This window comes from Stegodyphus dumicola, chromosome 10 (assembly GCF_044657685.1).
Source record: "Stegodyphus dumicola isolate Sdum_Otavi_A_Nest chromosome 10, ASM4465768v1".
In the NCBI taxonomy this organism is placed as follows: Eukaryota; Metazoa; Arthropoda; class Arachnida; order Araneae; family Eresidae; genus Stegodyphus; species Stegodyphus dumicola.
In genome coordinates, this window is record NC_140777.1 from 75,562,819 (window position 1) to 75,580,668 (window position 17,850).

General features: G+C 34.0%; 1 protein-coding gene across 1 annotated transcript in view; it reads right to left on the minus strand.

Annotated features, from left to right (window-relative positions):
* The window catches only part of Tnpo-SR (transportin 3), a 116,943-nt gene that overhangs the window by 61,622 nt on the left and 37,471 nt on the right, over positions 1-17,850 (minus strand). The window contains exons 8-10 of the mRNA XM_085825081.1: positions 11,963-12,037; positions 7,438-7,538; positions 7,188-7,263 (exon numbers count right to left, since the gene is read on the minus strand). Of these exons, the coding sequence (XP_085681207.1) occupies positions 7,188-7,263; positions 7,438-7,538; positions 11,963-12,037 (252 nt within the window). The remainder of the gene's footprint in view (positions 1-7,187; positions 7,264-7,437; positions 7,539-11,962; positions 12,038-17,850) is intronic.

The following is a 17,850-nucleotide window of genomic DNA, read 5'->3' on the forward strand; positions in this document are numbered from 1 at the left end:
GGTGAAGTTCATTGTTACAGTGGAAGAATTAAGAAAACTATTGTCTAAGGAAAGCTGGAAATTACATACCTGAGCCCTGCCAATCTCTAAAACCATCTTCTTGGCACATAAAACAAGAAAAGAATTGCCCAAAATTGGAACATTTTACAAATATAGAGGTAGTTAATTCAAAGAATATTATACTAACTCCAGTTTTTGTGCAATGTGAAGAAAAGTATTATCATCATTATTAATCTTATGAGCAATCTGTAAGAATTACATTGTGGATAGCTAGATTTTTAACGAATCTGAAGAAAGCAAATGTTTTCTTTTTGCATTCTATGAGGAAATTGTTCCCATTGGAAAAATAAAAAGCATCTTTTTGTCCTACTACCATTCCTTCTTTTTCAGCTTGTCATGGAATACATTTTTTACCTGTTAATTCAAACCCGGATACCGATAGACACCTACAGGCGAGAACAACTTCATTTCAATCCAAATCCAATCATAATGGCAGTGGAACTGTGCTGTAGAGAGCACCAAAGACCTTCAGACTATCTATCAATTGATAATCTAACTTCTGCTCAAACATTGAAGCCTCATCATTTACCTTAAGAAAAATTTATGAAACCAATGACAGTGATTACTTAAATGCTGTTTGAGTTTTAACAAGAATGTGTTTAAGTAAGTTTAAGTAAGGAGAGTTGAAAATGGCCTCAAAAAATTGCTTTTTTTAAAAAAAAAAAAACAATTCTTTTCTTTACCAGATGGCGCACAGGATAAAATGTTATGTTCTCTTTAATGAATTGACAACAAGAGCTCAAATTTCAAAAGAGACATAAGCCATTGGCTGTAATTCTTTTCTGGTCATCTGTTTTCATGTAGATATGTAATATTTTGTAACTGCATTTATCATGCTAATATATAAGATTTATTAGAAATAAAAGTGTTTTCTTGGAATATCAATTCCAAGTACCAAACTGTCTTTGGACAGTTTGTTGTAATTTTTTCTAGGTAAGCTCGGCCCCAATTAGAACCTTTGGAAGAAAAAAAGGTAATTAAAAACTTTTTTCTTAATTTAGAATTGAAAACATCAAAAAATTTGTAATTAACTTCCTTTCACTTTTCAAAAGCTAATAAGAATTGCATTTTTTCACCCCCAATACCTAGAAAGTCCCCCTCCCCACTTATCATATCTCAAGCTTTCCATATAGTCAAGTTTTTACTGTATAGAGAATTCATTTGCTTATACCATACACTACAGCATGATACAGACATTTTTTTGATGAATTAAAAAATATCCCAAAATATAATATGATATTCAGATTTAAGTTACAGTTTAGGTTTATTTAATATTCCAAATTTAAAACTTAAATAATAGAATGAAAAAATTGGGTGAGTGAGTGATTATGGCGCAAAAACCAGAGATGATTATGACGCGCCAAACTAAAGATGAGATGATTACAATTGATGACATTAAAATTCAATAAATAAAAAACAAGTAGATAAATGTACCAAATCCAGAGGATGAAGTCATATAAACACAAGTTAAAAGCACATATTAAAATTCAAGACACAGTCTTCAAAACAAATTACATTTGGTAATAAAAGCCAATCTCTTTTAAATAATAAAATAAATTAGAATTGACCTCTCTTCCGATTAAACGGTCGAGAGGTAAGTCACAGCTATTAAAATATTTCTGGCGAAGACTATTAAAACATGGACACTCAATTAAAATATGACGAACTGATAAACAAACATTACAATTAAAACACACAGGCTCATTTTCAGCATTAAGAAGATAGTTATGAGTGACTCTAGTGTGACCAATTCTGAGGCGAGTCAAAAGAACGTCCTCCTTACGATTTCCAACAAAATCCCAATGCTCAATTCTAGGCTTGACGTTTTTCAACTTGTTGTGATGCTGAACATCCCAAAATTGCTGCCATTTTTTTCGGACCTTTCCCTTGATGACACTGCAAATATCTCTAAAAGGGATAAGGCGACTGGACAGTTCAACAGCAGATTTGGCTGCGATATCTGCAAGCTCATTTCCCTTTATTCCAGCATGTCCAGGAACCCAGCAGTACAGGACTTCATAACCTCGAATCGTTAAATTTATATGAATTTTGAGAACATCCACTACCACAGGATTCTGAGTGTTGGGAAAAGCTTCCAAGGATTTAAGAGCACTATACGAGTCTGTGTAAACTATGAACTTTTTGTGGCAGAGCTTTGAGATGTACAAAAGACCATAATATATTGCAGTTAGTTCAGATGTTAGGACTGAGAAAGCATGGTGCAGGCATCTGCCCTCTATGTAATTTTCAAACACAAAAGCCATCCCGACATGATCATTTGACTTTGATCCATCTGTGTATATCGGATAATAACTGCTATATTTGTGCCTGTGCTCAGCAAAGAGTTGTCTGTAAACAATCTCATTAGTGCTTGCTTTCACGTGATGTTTGAAAACATCAAGAAGCTGAATCCGTGAATTTTTCCAAGGTGGGATTTCAAAGTTCTGTACTGCTTGGGGGTGCATATCAGAGAGGGAATGTTCCTCAATGATAGGGCGAAGTCTTAAAGGAAAGGTAGCAACACAGGATGGACGTGTTTCAAATAAAGTATTACACTCATTATCAAGTAAGCACAGCTTATTGGGATGTTCAGGTTGGGATAAGATATTAAAGTATTGTAAAAGGGACAATTGCTCACGCCTCAGATAAAGTGATGGTTCGTTAGAGTCAACGTATAGGCTCTGTACAGGAGAAGTCCTGAAAGCTCCTGAACAAATCCACAAACCTTGATGGTGAACAGGGTCCAGTTTTAACAAAACAGATGAGCGAGCGGATCCATAAACCACTGAGCCATAGTCCAGTCTAGAGCGGATAAGCGCTCTGTAAATGCGAAGCATGGAGCAACGCTCTGCACCCCAGGAGGTTTTCGCCAACACTTTTAAAATATTTAGTGTTTTTAGACACTTCTTTCTCAGGTTTAAAACATGAGAAAGGAAAGTCAATTTCTGGTCGAACCTCACTCCTAAAAATTTCACTTCGGGCGCAACTGGAATAATTGTACCATTTAGATATAACTCAGGTTCAGGATGGAGACCTCGCTTCCTACAAAAGTGCATGCACACAGTTTTCTGTTTCGAAAAGGTAAATCCCTGTTTGTCTGACCGTTCTTGGATCTTATTCAGAGCCATCTGCAATTGCCTCTCTATGTATCTCATGTCTGCTCCTCGACAGCTAATCTGTAAATCATCTACATATAGTGATCCCATGATGGTAGAAGGAATTTCTTTTAATACAGAATTTATTTTTAAACTGAACAGCGTTACACTAAGCACACAGCCTTGAGGCACACCCTCTTCCTGTTGGAAAACATCCGAAAAAACAGAGCCAATTCTTACTTGAAAAGTTCTACTGTTCAAGAAATTCTGAATGAAAATTGGTAGGTTGCCGCGCAAGCCACTCTCGTGAAGATCCCGGAGTATACCGTATCTCCATGCCTTATCATAAGCTTTTTCAATGTCGAAGAATATCGAGACAAGGTGGCTTCTTTTTACAAATGCTTTTCGAATAGATGTCTCTAAGAGGAGCATGTTATCTACAGTTGTTCTTCCCTTTCGAAAACCGCTCTGATAAGGCGATATAATATCATTCTTTTCCAAGAAGTAGACTAGGCGGCTGTTTACCATCTTTTCAAACAGTTTGCAGAGGCAACTCGTAAGGGCAATTGGTCGATAGTTGGAGGGATTCCTTGGATCTTTCCCTGGCTTAGCAATGGGAATGACAACAGCTCTCCTCCATGCACTGGGAAAAATACGCTCCTTCCACACTCTATTGTAAAGCGTGAGAAGGGCATTCAGTGACTTATAGGACAGATGCTTTAGCATTTCGTAGTTCACGCCATCGAGACCCGGAGACAACCTATGTGTCTGTAACAAAGCTCTCTTTAACTCTAGCACAGTAAAATCTCTATTATAAGGCTCAAATTTGGAAGAGTTGAAAGCGATGGGATTTTTCTCAGAGCGTTGCTTGATAGAAAGAAATGCAGGTGAATAGTTTCTGCTGGGAGAAACGGCAGCAAATGTCTCACCGATAGTATTCGCAATTTCTTCTATGGAGCTAATCACTCGGCCATCTTTTTCCAGAAAGGAAAGTGAGTGGTCTTTATATATTCCGCATGCCTTTCGAACTCTTTCCCAAACCCGCTTACTAGGCGTAGAGGATGTTATTGAAGACACATATGAAATCCAGGAATCCCTCTGGCTTTGCCTTCTTACTTTTCGTGCATTTGCTTTGGCTCTTTTAAATGCTATGAGGTTTCGCAGAGTAGGATATCTACGAAAAATACCCCATGCTTTTTTCTGTTTTTTCAGTGCTTCATGACAGTCGCGATTCCACCAAGGTTTCGTATATTTTAGTATTTTTCCTGATGTTCTAGGAATGGAGAGCATAGCTGCCTGAATAATAGTATTTGTAACAGCATCAACAGCATCATCGATATGCGCATCTTCTAGCATTTCATCTGTGAGCTCTGCAATGGAAGAGAAGAGTTTCCAATCTGCCCTGTCCAGAATAAACCGAGGGACTTTCAACATGGGGTTTGCTCCTCTTCGTGCAAGAGATACAAAAATGGGATAATGATCGCTGTTGTACAGGTCATTCCCGACACTAAAAGTGCAAAATGGCAACAGAGATGGTGAACAGATGGCAAGGTCGAGAGCGTGGAATGTCCTTGAAGGCTCATGGAAGTAAGTATGCTGCCCATTATTCAGGAGACAAAGGCTGTGATCTTCGATCATCCGCTCAATTTGTCTTCCTCGGCAATTTGTATCTTTACTACCCCAGAGCGAGTTATGGCCGTTAAAATCTCCTATTATGATGAAAGGCTCAGGCAGCTGCTCTAAAAGATCATTTAAATCTTGCTGATCAATGTGCTCATTAGGAGGCAAATAAAGAGAAATGACTGAAACTACAATATCAAAATTTACTTGTACAGCGACAACTTGGAGAGAAGTCGTCAAAGGAAAGGAACTTGAGGGATAATCCAGTGAGGTGAGGAGACATACACCTCCACTGGCACGCTCACCTGCAAGGTGATCCTTCCTGACGAGAGAAAACCTCTGAAGTTTTGCATGTTGATCTGGTTTCAGATTTGTCTCTTGTATTGCCAAGCAAACAGGATGATAAGCATTGATCATAGCTTTAATGTCAAGCAAATTTCGGTGGAAACCGCGACAGTTCCATGAGATGAGAGTGGCCATTATGACTGGTGTTGTTTGTTCTTTCTGTGTTCCTTTTTAGTTTTGCGCAGAAGTAGATGCTCGGGAACTTCCATTCCCTCCTCCACTTCCATACCGTCTGAATCTAGAGATTCAGAATTCATGGCATCTACAGATGGGCTTCTATTTTTGGATACTATTTTTGGAAGCACAGTTTTTGGTTTGCTCGAGATTGTTACTTCTTTATTTTGTATGACATGGGTTGGATTTTCCTTTTTGTTGTTTGCAGGCGGCTGGGTTTTATTTGGTGGAGTCTGTGAACTTATGGAAGTTTGAGTGGCTATTGTGCGTGTTGATTTAACGGCGCCGGCATATGATTTGTTTGACTGAGGCTGTGTGCTTTGAACTTGTCTTCTAGCTTCGGCATATGAAATGTTTCTAGAGACTTTTATGGTCTGAACTTCCTTTTCTAATTTCCATTTTGGACAGGAACCGGAAAATGCTGGATGGTTGCCCTTGCAATTAACACACAGTGCTGCAGCGGTGCAATTATCGCTATCGTGGCCAACTGACGAGCATCGAGCGCACGTCAGGGTCCCACGACAGGACATCTTGGAATGGCCAAAACGCTGGCACTGGAAGCATCGCATGGGGTTTGGAATATAAGGTCTTACGGGGCAATTTAAATATCCAGCCTTAATATTCTTCGGCAGATCAGGCGAATTGAAGGTCAGGATCACGTGTTTCGTGTCAATCAACTGACCTTCCTTACGCATCTTGATCCGCTTGGCAGCACAAACCTTTTGATCAGCTAACTCGGAGACGAACTCTTCTTCTAAAACACACAGAAGGTCGATTTCCGAGATCACGCCTCTACAGAAATTAAGCGTTTTGTGCGCTGACGCAGTTATAGATACCTGTCCAAGTTTGGTTTGTTGTAAAAGTGAAGCAGACTGGGTGGCCGAAAAGGTATCAATAAGCAGATCTCCCGAACGGAGACGCTTTATGTTGCTTTGCTCACCTATGCAAGAATGAATGTATTTGTTTATCAGGAAAGGAGACATCTTTTTAAATTCTTCAGAGGCACTGGTAACAACAACAAAGCGAGGACATTCAGTAGTTTCTTTGGCATTTGCATCGGTACGAATTTTCTTGCTCACAGATTTGTCAATGATTTCAATATCTTTATTCGTGTCGTTTGTTTCAGGTTTTTTTAAAATAAATAAGGAAGCCATAATTGAAAAATATAAGATTCGGGTCCGACGGCCCCGCCCACCACGGAGCCCAACAAGGGAACACAGATTCCTGTGTTAGGGCTAGCCGGACCTATACGCAAACTGAAGCCCCACAGTCGGCTTTCCCGAAAGCAGGTACTCCCGAGAGCTTGACCCCAAGCCACTGACACAAGGACTAGTGACCAGCCGATTGACACCCGTGAGGACGACTAAGGTGCCTCCCGTTTAGCTGAAGCAGAGGCCAAAGTAGTGTGTTGGGGACAGTACCTCGCCCCTCAACTACCAGGACCCTCCTTTCCAGCGACACGGGTCTCCACGCACGGCAAACACGTGGGCAGTTTTCTCGCCACTCGAAGACTTGAGACAAGGGCTGTTCCAGTCTCTCGTGACGAGCCCCAAACTCCGTAGAGAGAAACCACGAGGGAGAAGAGAAGGGGAAAAGTTCCAGCAAAGAGGAGAGGAGACGGAAAAGAGGATAGATCACTGGGGCTCCAGGATCGTGACACCCGTCTCACCAAGAAGATGATCCCCTGAAGGGCTAGGGTACCTCGGGATTGCCACACCCGTACTCACAAAAGTGAGCCCCCTGAGGGGGAAAAAATATCGCCCGCTCTAATAACAATTTTATTCTATTTCTGTCATTTGGCATACATACATAAATTTTGAAATGATGCAATAATGGGAGAATTTGAGAATTTTTTCATAGAAAAATCGTAAATAAATATCAAGCTATACATACTGCATTTGGAGAAGTGACCATTTCATCCAGGAAAGATTCTGCTAACTCAGTAAACACACGGCAATAATTCACAGACCTTGAAAAAATTATTTTACAAAGTTACTTCTTATTTATCTGCCACCTAAACATTTTAATTAACAGCTTTTATCAAATAACAAAAATTTGCAAAAGCTGGTAATATATTTAAAATTGAAAAGCTAATTGAACAAACTAAAAAGTTATAAAATGTGCACAAAAGATATAAACATACTTATCTGTGTCTTCACGGGCAACTGATATATTGTATGCGTCAACAAGAGTATATACACCTTGAAATAATACTGGAGCAAGAACTTGATGATTACAAGTATCCTATAAATATAAAGATGCTTTAATCAAGATCGTATGAATAAATTTCAGTGCTGCTAAACTTAACTGCTGCACTTAGAATGTAATACAGAATTTTGCAAATTTTGAAAGTCCAAATACTAAAACATGTTTGAAATAAAATTAATTCCAAATCTCCACTGCTACTATTACATGTAGGTGTTTCTACTAAACTTCTTTTAGGTTACGAAATGATTAAATTACAGACTTTCCCAACCAAATTTTAGAATATGGTTCATCTTGATTTACTGGTTTTCCATACCTCCTGTAGAGCTACAGTTGAATCCACTGCATATATTCCAAATAAAAATCCATTTTTTAATTGAGATTAAAATTTAGTATCAGTAGCTCATATACTAATTGATACAATATTATATATCAAAGAAAGACCTTATTATTCACTATTAAGCAAAATAAAAATGTTTCCTATTATAAAACATGAGAATAATTTTGTAAAAAATTCGCATTGAAAATGAAATTTACCAAAAATGTTATAGGAAGCATAGTAGCAATAACTGATGGTTCAATGAAAAAGAAGAGCATTTAAGATAATATGTAAAATTTAGTTTATTAAAATAACAGATGTAATAAAAAAACTAAATTATACATTTGCTGCGACTTATGTAGTATTGCAACCATCTTGGCAGAATTTGGCAATTTTTTATGGAAGAAAGCATAAAAGTTACTTTGCATGTGCAAGGAGATGGTTTTCATGCTTTCTCTTTTAGAAAGATTCCCAAGCTACCAATATTTATAGTTTGGTAAACAATGTCAACTTATGAAAAGATGACATACTTTAGCAATTTAAGACACAGACTTGAATCATTAAATAAGGGTTATGTCATGCATTAAAAAAAAACCCTCACATTCTTTCTCGAATCTTTCCCCCCCCCCCCAAGATTCTTCTCCCGAAGTACACAGTGATATGTTTCCACTTAAAAAAAATAATCAGAGAATTGTGAAGACTCGACTTCGTGCAATCTTCAGCAACAGTGGCTATCTAGAAAATGCATTTTGTAATTGTTCCCTTTAGAAAATTTTCAGCAAAATTCTGTATCACTGCCAAAATTTTACAGTAGTTTCTTCCATTTCTGGCAAATTCCACAAGCTTATACTTTAAAACTAAGGGGGAAAATATCACAATTTGTGTATAAAAACCGCTGGAAATTGGAGTACAACAAAACAGAACAAATACGAAAATGGTGGCTTTGCTTGACTAAACTATTGTTATAAGCACAGTTGCCAGAGTTTGGCACTTTTTGAAAATTTGGCTACTTCTAATAACATGGTTGCAACAGTATGGAAGTACTGATTTACTTTATCTTGAATTTACCTGCATACACTTGATATTATTTCATTTTCTGAATAATGCAATAACCCTTTGTTATGTGGTGGACAGGACTGATAAAAACCACTGTAAGCCATGCTGTAACTTTGCAAGTAAATACGTAAAAATTTTTGTTAAATGTATAGTGGTTAAGGGAGCCTGACTGTGATACTGAAGGGCCCGGGTTCGAATCCCAGAGAAAACATGGATGCAAAATTGTCTCTCCCTTCACAGGAGCTAACAGTGGCTAACTATTAGGTGTCTCCAAAATAAAATGGCCACAACTTCTGGCCCTAGGAGTGGCCAATGTCATTACAGGCCAATGCCTGCTACTGCAATTTTTTTTGTTTTGTTAAATAGGACAATGGACTAAAAAGCATTTAATTCAAAGAAATATATATAATAAAGAATACAGTTTTCATGCATGCGAATACAAAATATTAAAATAAATGTGCTACATAAAATGGAGTTATTTCAATGCCGACAGTTTCAAAAAAGTTAAAACGATTTAATGACTTTTTTTATAATGCAAAATTTTTTCACAAGCAAGCTAATAATTTTTTTGTTTTTATTTTTTGCTTTGTAACTCAGTTCTTCATTAGAGTTCTTATCTCCAAAATGTGCAATCCTTTTTACTTCCTTGTATGAAGTAAAAAAGAAGTATTGTAATCAGGAAAAGTTTCAGGCAACTTATTTCAAAGAAAATATCCATTTTGACTGCTATCAAATGCAATTTAACGAGGTTTTTGGCATGACATCTGTACGTAAGGTCAGGATAAAGGACTCTTTCCCCCCAAAAAAAATTGTAAAACTAATTTAAAATGAATTTTGAAGAGAATTTTTCATGGCTTCTGTGCGTGCGTACGTATGTATCTCGCATAACTCAAAAACGAGTAGCCTCAGAACGTTGAAATTTTGTATATAGGATTGCTATAACATGTAGATGTGCATCTCGTATTTTGGTTGCAATTGGCTGTACCAAAAGTATATAAATATATGTATATATATATCCACTCTGTTACTCGGCTCAGTGATCTCAGTTTCTTTATTCTTATATGTTTGTAAATTGTGCATTTTTTGATTTAAAAATGATTGAATTATGTTATTCTTATCTTCCGGTTAAGGTTTTTATGCCTTTAGTAAATCTGTATGCAATATTTTTAGAATTATTAACAATTTAAAGCCACTAAGCCTAATAATTTTTTCCATAGCAGCCGTTGCTTGTTTACATTTTACTATTGTGAATTAAATCATGCTTAATCCATTCTGGAATATATTCGAGGAAATAAGTGTTTAAGATTTACTTCATAATTTTCAATACAGACATCTTGAGTTTTAATGTATTTTTGCCTTATCGTGAACTGAGAACTGAATTAATTGAATGAGAAATACTCAATCGTCTGTGAAAAACTGTTTCTTTTTTGTTTTGTTTGCTTAATTTCTTTTATACATCGTTCTAGATTTATTATAGTATTTGAATAGTACATGTGGCAACAATTAGATAATTCTTAAGATGATGTAAATTTTGTGTATTCTGAGTTAAAAAATGGATGAAATGTAACGCTGTTAAGTAAACCTAGGGCCAGAGTGTCACTATGGTAAACAAATATAGTGAATTTTAACGAATGGATTTATTCTATTGTGGTTTACGTGCTATCAACGAAGTAGATTTAATTCAATCCAATATGTTTAAATGAAACGCAAGAAAAAATGGGTATAATTTAATATTCTGTACAAGGAAGTTGTGGTGTACACATCAGATTTTTTAGTTAAGTGGAGACCTTTTGCCAAGTTTGCAATTATAGTATGTTTTTCTAGTGAATCTGGATCTGAGGTTATAGGATCCTAATTATTTCAAAATATTACCCTTTGTTATTAATTTATCAGCCTTAGTTTCCCAACCTATATAATAACAGAAATAAAATTCTGAAGCCTGTGGGAATACCTGAACAATGCTTAAAGTTCAAATACTAAATACACAAAGCATGCATGCAAGCTTTAGGTCATGTCATCAATCTCTTGTGAGCAATTTCAGATAGCAAAGCTAAAGCTGATTCAAGTAATTCAGATGCTGGGAGAAATAGTAATGAGGTGACCAGCAATATTTGTTACAAGCTCTCTCTCTCTCTCTTGAATTCAAAGATTTTAAATACATTACATAATTTGCATTCTGGTAGAGTGGATAAAAGTAAAAGTTATACTAAAGGCAAAGATAATAAGATAGTTAACAAACATAAAAGACTACAGTGTGTCAGCTTCTTCAGTGGCAATTTGCTTGTGTATCTCAAGTTCATGGAATGTCAGCTCTTTGATAGGTGAGTACAACAGCTCGATAATGCCATACCTACTAACTTCCAAATCCCAAATCTAATTGACAACTTCTTCAGCTATGTAAGTAATTCAACCAGTTCCTGGACTTTTTTCCATCTCACTTTTCAAAAAGAATGGATATATGAGACAACAATCAAGGTATTTCTTTTTTTTTTTCCTCTCCCTCCCTCCATCCCATGATCTTTACAGCAGCTAGACACTAAAATTTGTCCAAAAATCTTCAACAGGCAGCTTACTTTTTCCCCCCTTATAAAAAATTGCATTAATTGCAATAGCATAGGGATATTACAGTCCTTATATATACTATAAATAATTAAATGAAATTAAATATAGTAATTATATTAATTTTAAAATGTTGCATTATACTCTATAAACAAATTTGAACATAATTTCATATGAAATATTTTCAGAGGTACATCAGTGACCGAGTATTTACTAACAATTTAAAGGGATTTCACTTTTACCAAAGTTTCCACGTTTATGCAATTTCTTCTGAAAAATATACAGCACTTTCAAGATATTAACAATTTTCAAGCAAAATCGCATAACAGAAATTTTATCTCACAAATCTATTTCAAGAACTAATTAAAAAAAAGCAATTAACTACATAAAAAAGTAAAAGACATTTTATTAACAATTCAGTTTTTTTAATTTAATACACATTTTTAAAATAAAATATTTTATAATATTAATCAAAAAATTATTTAATAAAATTTTTAAAACTAAAAAAAATTAATGCTTAGTAAAATACCTCGACAACAACTAGAGCACTGCACAAAGCATCACTGGCAGCATCATGAATGCTATTAGGAGAATCAGGATTAACCTAAAACATAAAATAAAGAAAAAAAATATTATTCCAAATTTGGAAATGAGAATATAGTTAATTGTATTCTGGCAAAGTAGTTTTCATTTAAAAGAAACATATACATTTTTTAAAGTTGAACACAAAACAAACTGCTAAAATTAAGACTTTCAATAAATTATCATTAAGCTTTCAAAATATATTAATTGCAATGGGAAATTATTGCCAGACTAGCCAGAAGTCTTAATTATTCTATACCAGCGTTTCTTAAACTGTGGGTCGCAACCCCCAGGGGGAACGTGAAACCTGCAGCAGGGGTCGCCAAAAAAATTTAGTAGTTTTGGTATTTTTTAAAATTATTATAATAATTTTACAATTGCCAAATATTTTTACACAATATATCTGAAAATAGATAAAGATAAGAAAATACAGACAAGGAAAAAAGGAAAACGTTTCAACGTATTCTTTTAATAACACAAATGTTCATTTTACTTGCTTTGCACGCGACGCTGTCATTTCGTCTGTTACTTATTTAAAATTTTTATTGTTCTATGTCTTAAAATTAGAAATTAAAGTTAATGACCTAAAACTGCAATAGTATATTACATTACAAGTGAAAAATGTGACAGTTTCACACACGTGTGTGTCGGATTTACGCAATGCTTATGGGGTCCCACAAAATTTTTGTAAATATTATAGGGTCCTGGGGGTCATGAAAAAAGTGATAAAAAGGGGTCATGACTAAAAAAAGTTTAAGAAACTCTGTTCTATACAAATGGATTGCTACTTAACAATAAAACTTTATACAACCACTGAATCTTTTATTCAGTAAACTTCTTACATAACATACTTGTTTAATATAAATAAGGGCCAATATATATTTTGAAGAAAATTTTTAAAAATATAATGGTTTAAAACAAAGCAGAAATTGAAGTAATAAAGTGTATCTCCATATGTTTTTATCTCATGAATGCAACAAATGTTTATAACGATTTTTCCAATGCACATAAATATTTTTAGTTTAAAGTTTATCTCGCAATACAATAGCAACCCTTAAATAACATATTCTCCATAGGAATCTACTTTCAGATAGCTGCATGAAAACATACACACTTTAGAAAATTTTCTTTGTAAATAGCAAAAAATCATATTTTTGATCTTGCTTTCCATAATTTAACATGGAAACAGTGCTAAAGCATATTTATGTAACAAATAAATTTCAAAAACACACAATCTATGCAAAGAAAACAATACAAAATAATAAAAGAATTTTCGCAATACACAAACACAAAAATATAAATATATAACTAAGCAAAGGCCTGATGAACACATTTTGTTTCTTGAACAAACAATTTCTTAATACACTTAACTAAGGTGGGAAAAGACGTGCACCTGTTCTTTAACAATTTTAAAAATAAGAAAAGTTTTAAAGAAAAGTGCTGACAGCAAGCTAGCAGGAGAGAGAGAAATGAAGAACGGATGTATTGTTCGTATTGTGAAGACCTGGTTTAAACCAATTCCGGTTTGGTTAATTTTATTTTGATCAGTTGGTTTTTCAGTTCACAAATTTCAGTGCTTATGATTAGCTGAAATGTTGCGAATGAACTTATGGTTAAAATAAACTTCTGTAACTTTGAGTGTTGAATGAACTTTGCATCATTAGGAGCACATAATCAGGCGAGAAGAATTAACTTTGAAAAGATGCAGCTTAAGAGAGATTTATTTGATTAGATTTATTATCAAGCATGTTTTTATTTAAATGATAAAAAGGGAAAATAATAAAATTAAAAAAGGGAGTTCAGAGATTATTAAGTATTTCACGGAAAAAAAAAGGAAAAAAAAAGAGAGAGAGAGAGACAAAAAGTAAGAAACATAGAACGAAATCCATAGAGACCTGTAAAAAATTAAATAAAAAAACCCAGTAAAATCCAAAATTCCCTATAAATATGTAAATAATCAACTAACAGTCACAAGAATTACAGAGATGGGAAGCAGAAAAATTATAAAAAATGCGTACGAAGAGGGATGCAATCAAAATCTGATTCAACGTTATCAAAAGATAGAACAGATTCGCAAAGGAAATCCGAAAATGGAATAAAAATATACAGAAACAAACCTATTTGTAAAATATTACAATGCATAAAAAAGTAAAAGAAATTAATTAGATGCTTTTTACTGAGTTTAAGGCTCATATTAAAATATAGAAATACAAAATATACTTACAAAAGAGGTACCAGAGAAAAAAAACAGGAAAGTAAAAACTTCTATAAATACTACTCATACTACAATCAAAATTCCAGGAATTGTTTGATAAGCCTAATTTTAAGAAAAATAATCTCAACAACCTTTATTCCTTCTCTCACAGCCATCTACTTATCATTCAAAATTTCTTCAAAAATAAGTTTGCAGGAAATAGCCTCATCAAGGATTTAGTGCTTGACGTCAAATTTAACTATAATTCATCTAAGTATAAAAGAATTTTCTGTACTATCAATTTTCACGTAGAGGTTTTGATGACCTCAACCCGCATAAATTCTTTAAACAAGCTCAACAAAAATTTTCAGCTATAGATTGTAAGCTAATTGTCTGTTTCAAAGTACAACAAAAAACCGAGTAGTTATATTACCAACCACCACGAAGAAGATTTTCTGTAACTTTATAAGCCCTGTTCACATGCAACGCTCCTTCACACAGCTGCTGTTAGCAAGAGGAGAAAAAGGAGACATGAAAGAGTTTCGTCTTTAGGACCCGTTCAGAAGACCACCCTCTGCCTTCCCCTTTACACCTAAGCCTCTGTGAACAATCACATTTCCGAATTGGCAGATTTCTAATACTGTTTACACATTTTTAACGTTGTTTATTGTTGTTAATTTTGTAATCTGTACTTCCGCAACTGGTACCTGAACTTTCGTAATGGTTCCTGAATAATATATGCTTTTTAATTATTATTATTATATTTTATAAGCTGTTATCTTGGTGCTTGTCGCTATGGTTAAAAGATGGTGTGGTGGTGTGGTGTATTTAATTATGGCAAAGCACACTAGGGCTATTTGCCTAAGGGGAGGGATGCCTTTCGTGGAGGACTTTCTAAGGGAAACTGGCTCGTATACACGTTACACATGGGGAAAACCACGGAAACGCCCATGCAGCCAGCCCGTTCGCGGGATTCGAACCTCGGACTGAACTACCAGTGTTCAGCGACTTTACCGCTCGGTCGCTGGTGGACCGTTAAAAGATGGTCATGGATTTTTAAACTGCTTCCCGATAATATATAGAACTCAAACTTTGTACATATACTGCTTGTGGATGTGGTGTCACGCTTTTGATTTTTAGAGGATTAGATTTTTTTTTTTCAAATTTAAAGTTGAAAAGACTTTTTGCAAATATTAACAAATAAACTGAGAATCTCAGAATATTATAGTTTGCACCATAACGCACTGTGGAGAAAAAAAATTAACTGAAATTTTTAGCGTAATTTAAAAAAAAAAATATTTTGGGAGAATTTTAAAAAATCGTTCATATTTTTAGACTTTTTGACACCCATTAATTTTAAAATTTCATATCTAAAAATATATCGGTTACAAACTTCTGACATTTTCACAGCTTATAAAACAAACTTTTCGCATTTAAAAAAAAAAGGATAAAGGAAATTAATTGGATGATTTTTTAATTTTTTTTGAAAGATATGCAATGAAGCAGAATGGGAAATACTGGTTCTTCTTAGCATCAATTCGAAACATCGGTTTCAAAGTAATAATCTCATCATACCACACTATTTTTATGACATTATTTATGCTATATAAGTTGTTATTGTTGCCAGTTGTTAGTTCAGCGTGAGATTGGAGATATTTCTGAGTTAACTTTCTCTTAAGATGCGCTTTGCATTCCGTCGTGTTTAACGTTCTTATTAGATTGAAGCATAACTATTGATTATACTTAGTGATATTCTAAACACTTGTACGAGTATTTCTGTGGAAAATTCCAGAACTTTGAAGTGTTTATGTTGATAAAATAAATTTAATTAAGCTATCATCGGATTTCAGTGCAATGACAATCATTTACGAACTATTATCAATCTATTACAAACCCGTACGCACACAACAATATTATAATTAATTAATGTATTAAAATTGTTTTGAACATGTTTTACAAAACAAAAACAGGTAAAGAAAAATTCTGCTTGCGTTTTATGAGTTTTTGCAATTTTTCTGGCCACATAAGGTTTTAAAAAAAGGTTTGTAATTTATGTTTATATTTACTAATTGAAAAATAGCACTAGGTTTGATTTATATACATATGTGTCTATTGAAATTCAGTAATAAAATTTTAAAGATTTGAAATGATTAAATGTCTATTTAAACAGTTTGTATTCTTTAAATTACAAAATGCAAACTGAGAAACTTTTTGCATTTTTTTCAATAAATCCTTTTACTTAAAGTCCTAAAACATATACAGGTATGGACTAAATTCTTTATTATTTTTACTGCTTATTTAAAATTATATACTTTATAGAAACAAGGATGGGTTTTGCAAAATACTGAAAGGAAAAATTATTTGAAATGAAAATGTGTCTGAGATCATATTTGTTTTAAAGATTTTAGATAAAAGTGTATTTTTATTTTTTCTCAGAAACTAATTCATTAACTGCAAAATCATTCCTTGAAGTTATTAAAAACACTCTAATAAATACAACAAAAAAACCTGGGGGAGACATTGAAAATTGTAGGAGAAGAAAAGCATTTTAATTGTAAAACTTTTCTTCAAAAATTTAAATTAAAAAAATTACTAGCAAAAACTTTTTTTCAACTTAAAATTATTTTGTCTCATAAAACCATTTAATAATATTGATAAAAAGTAGATGAAAATGCTTAATTTTTTTTTTAAAAATTATTCAAAAGATATCGAGTTCCTTGTCGCGTTGAAGCCGATATGCACTTGTCTTAACTTTAGATTTAATTTGAGCGATATTTCTGGAATACCTAGCATCAGATAACCTTGTCTTCATTTGTCTATAATTTCCGTATCTTGTACAGTTCTATCTAATTTTTGGGGTATGCTATCGCATCCCCAGACATCTATCAACGCGATTGTTTCGCTGACAGTCCAGCGAGCAGTAACTAAAATTAAGTGAACCGCGCAGTATAGTATGGGAAATCTCCCCATTTGTCCTGCTCCCGAGAGGTAAGGAACATTCAACCCAGTTCTACCTCCAATTCGGCGAGGCAGTTAATGCTTGTCCCATGTGAACGGGACACGTTGGAAGAACTGGTTTTCACTACCGGTCGAATCTGCTCTTGTGAACGAAGCTATAGTGTAGTGAAGAGAGATTTCTACCATATGTGGATGAACAACAAAAACATGTAATTACAGGAAATCCAGACATTATACAGGATGAAGATATAAAAAGTTCCACTATTCTCTTATTGAAAAGAGTTACATAATTCAACAACATATTGCATTTCCAAAATAAAGAAAGGTTAATAATCAACAAAATTTATGCTTTTCACAGGAATAATTAAAAAAAAAGTCCGGAAAGATTCAGATTTTAAATTACGTCCAAAGAGGTGTTTTTTAAAACATTTTGTGTGTTACCTTTATTTATTAAACATTATGTTCTTCATACTTACACCATAAAATTAAATTCAAGAGCAATATTGCAAAATAATTTTAAATTGAGCATATCTTTAGAATTTCCGATACACAGTCTTATGCGTTGGAGATAAAAATGTTTTTTCTGTACAGTGTTGCCTTTACTCACTTTAAAGTTCTTGAGTTTGTTAATCAGAAATTCGTTAAAAGTTTTGCAAAATATGAAATCAATAAAACAAATTCCA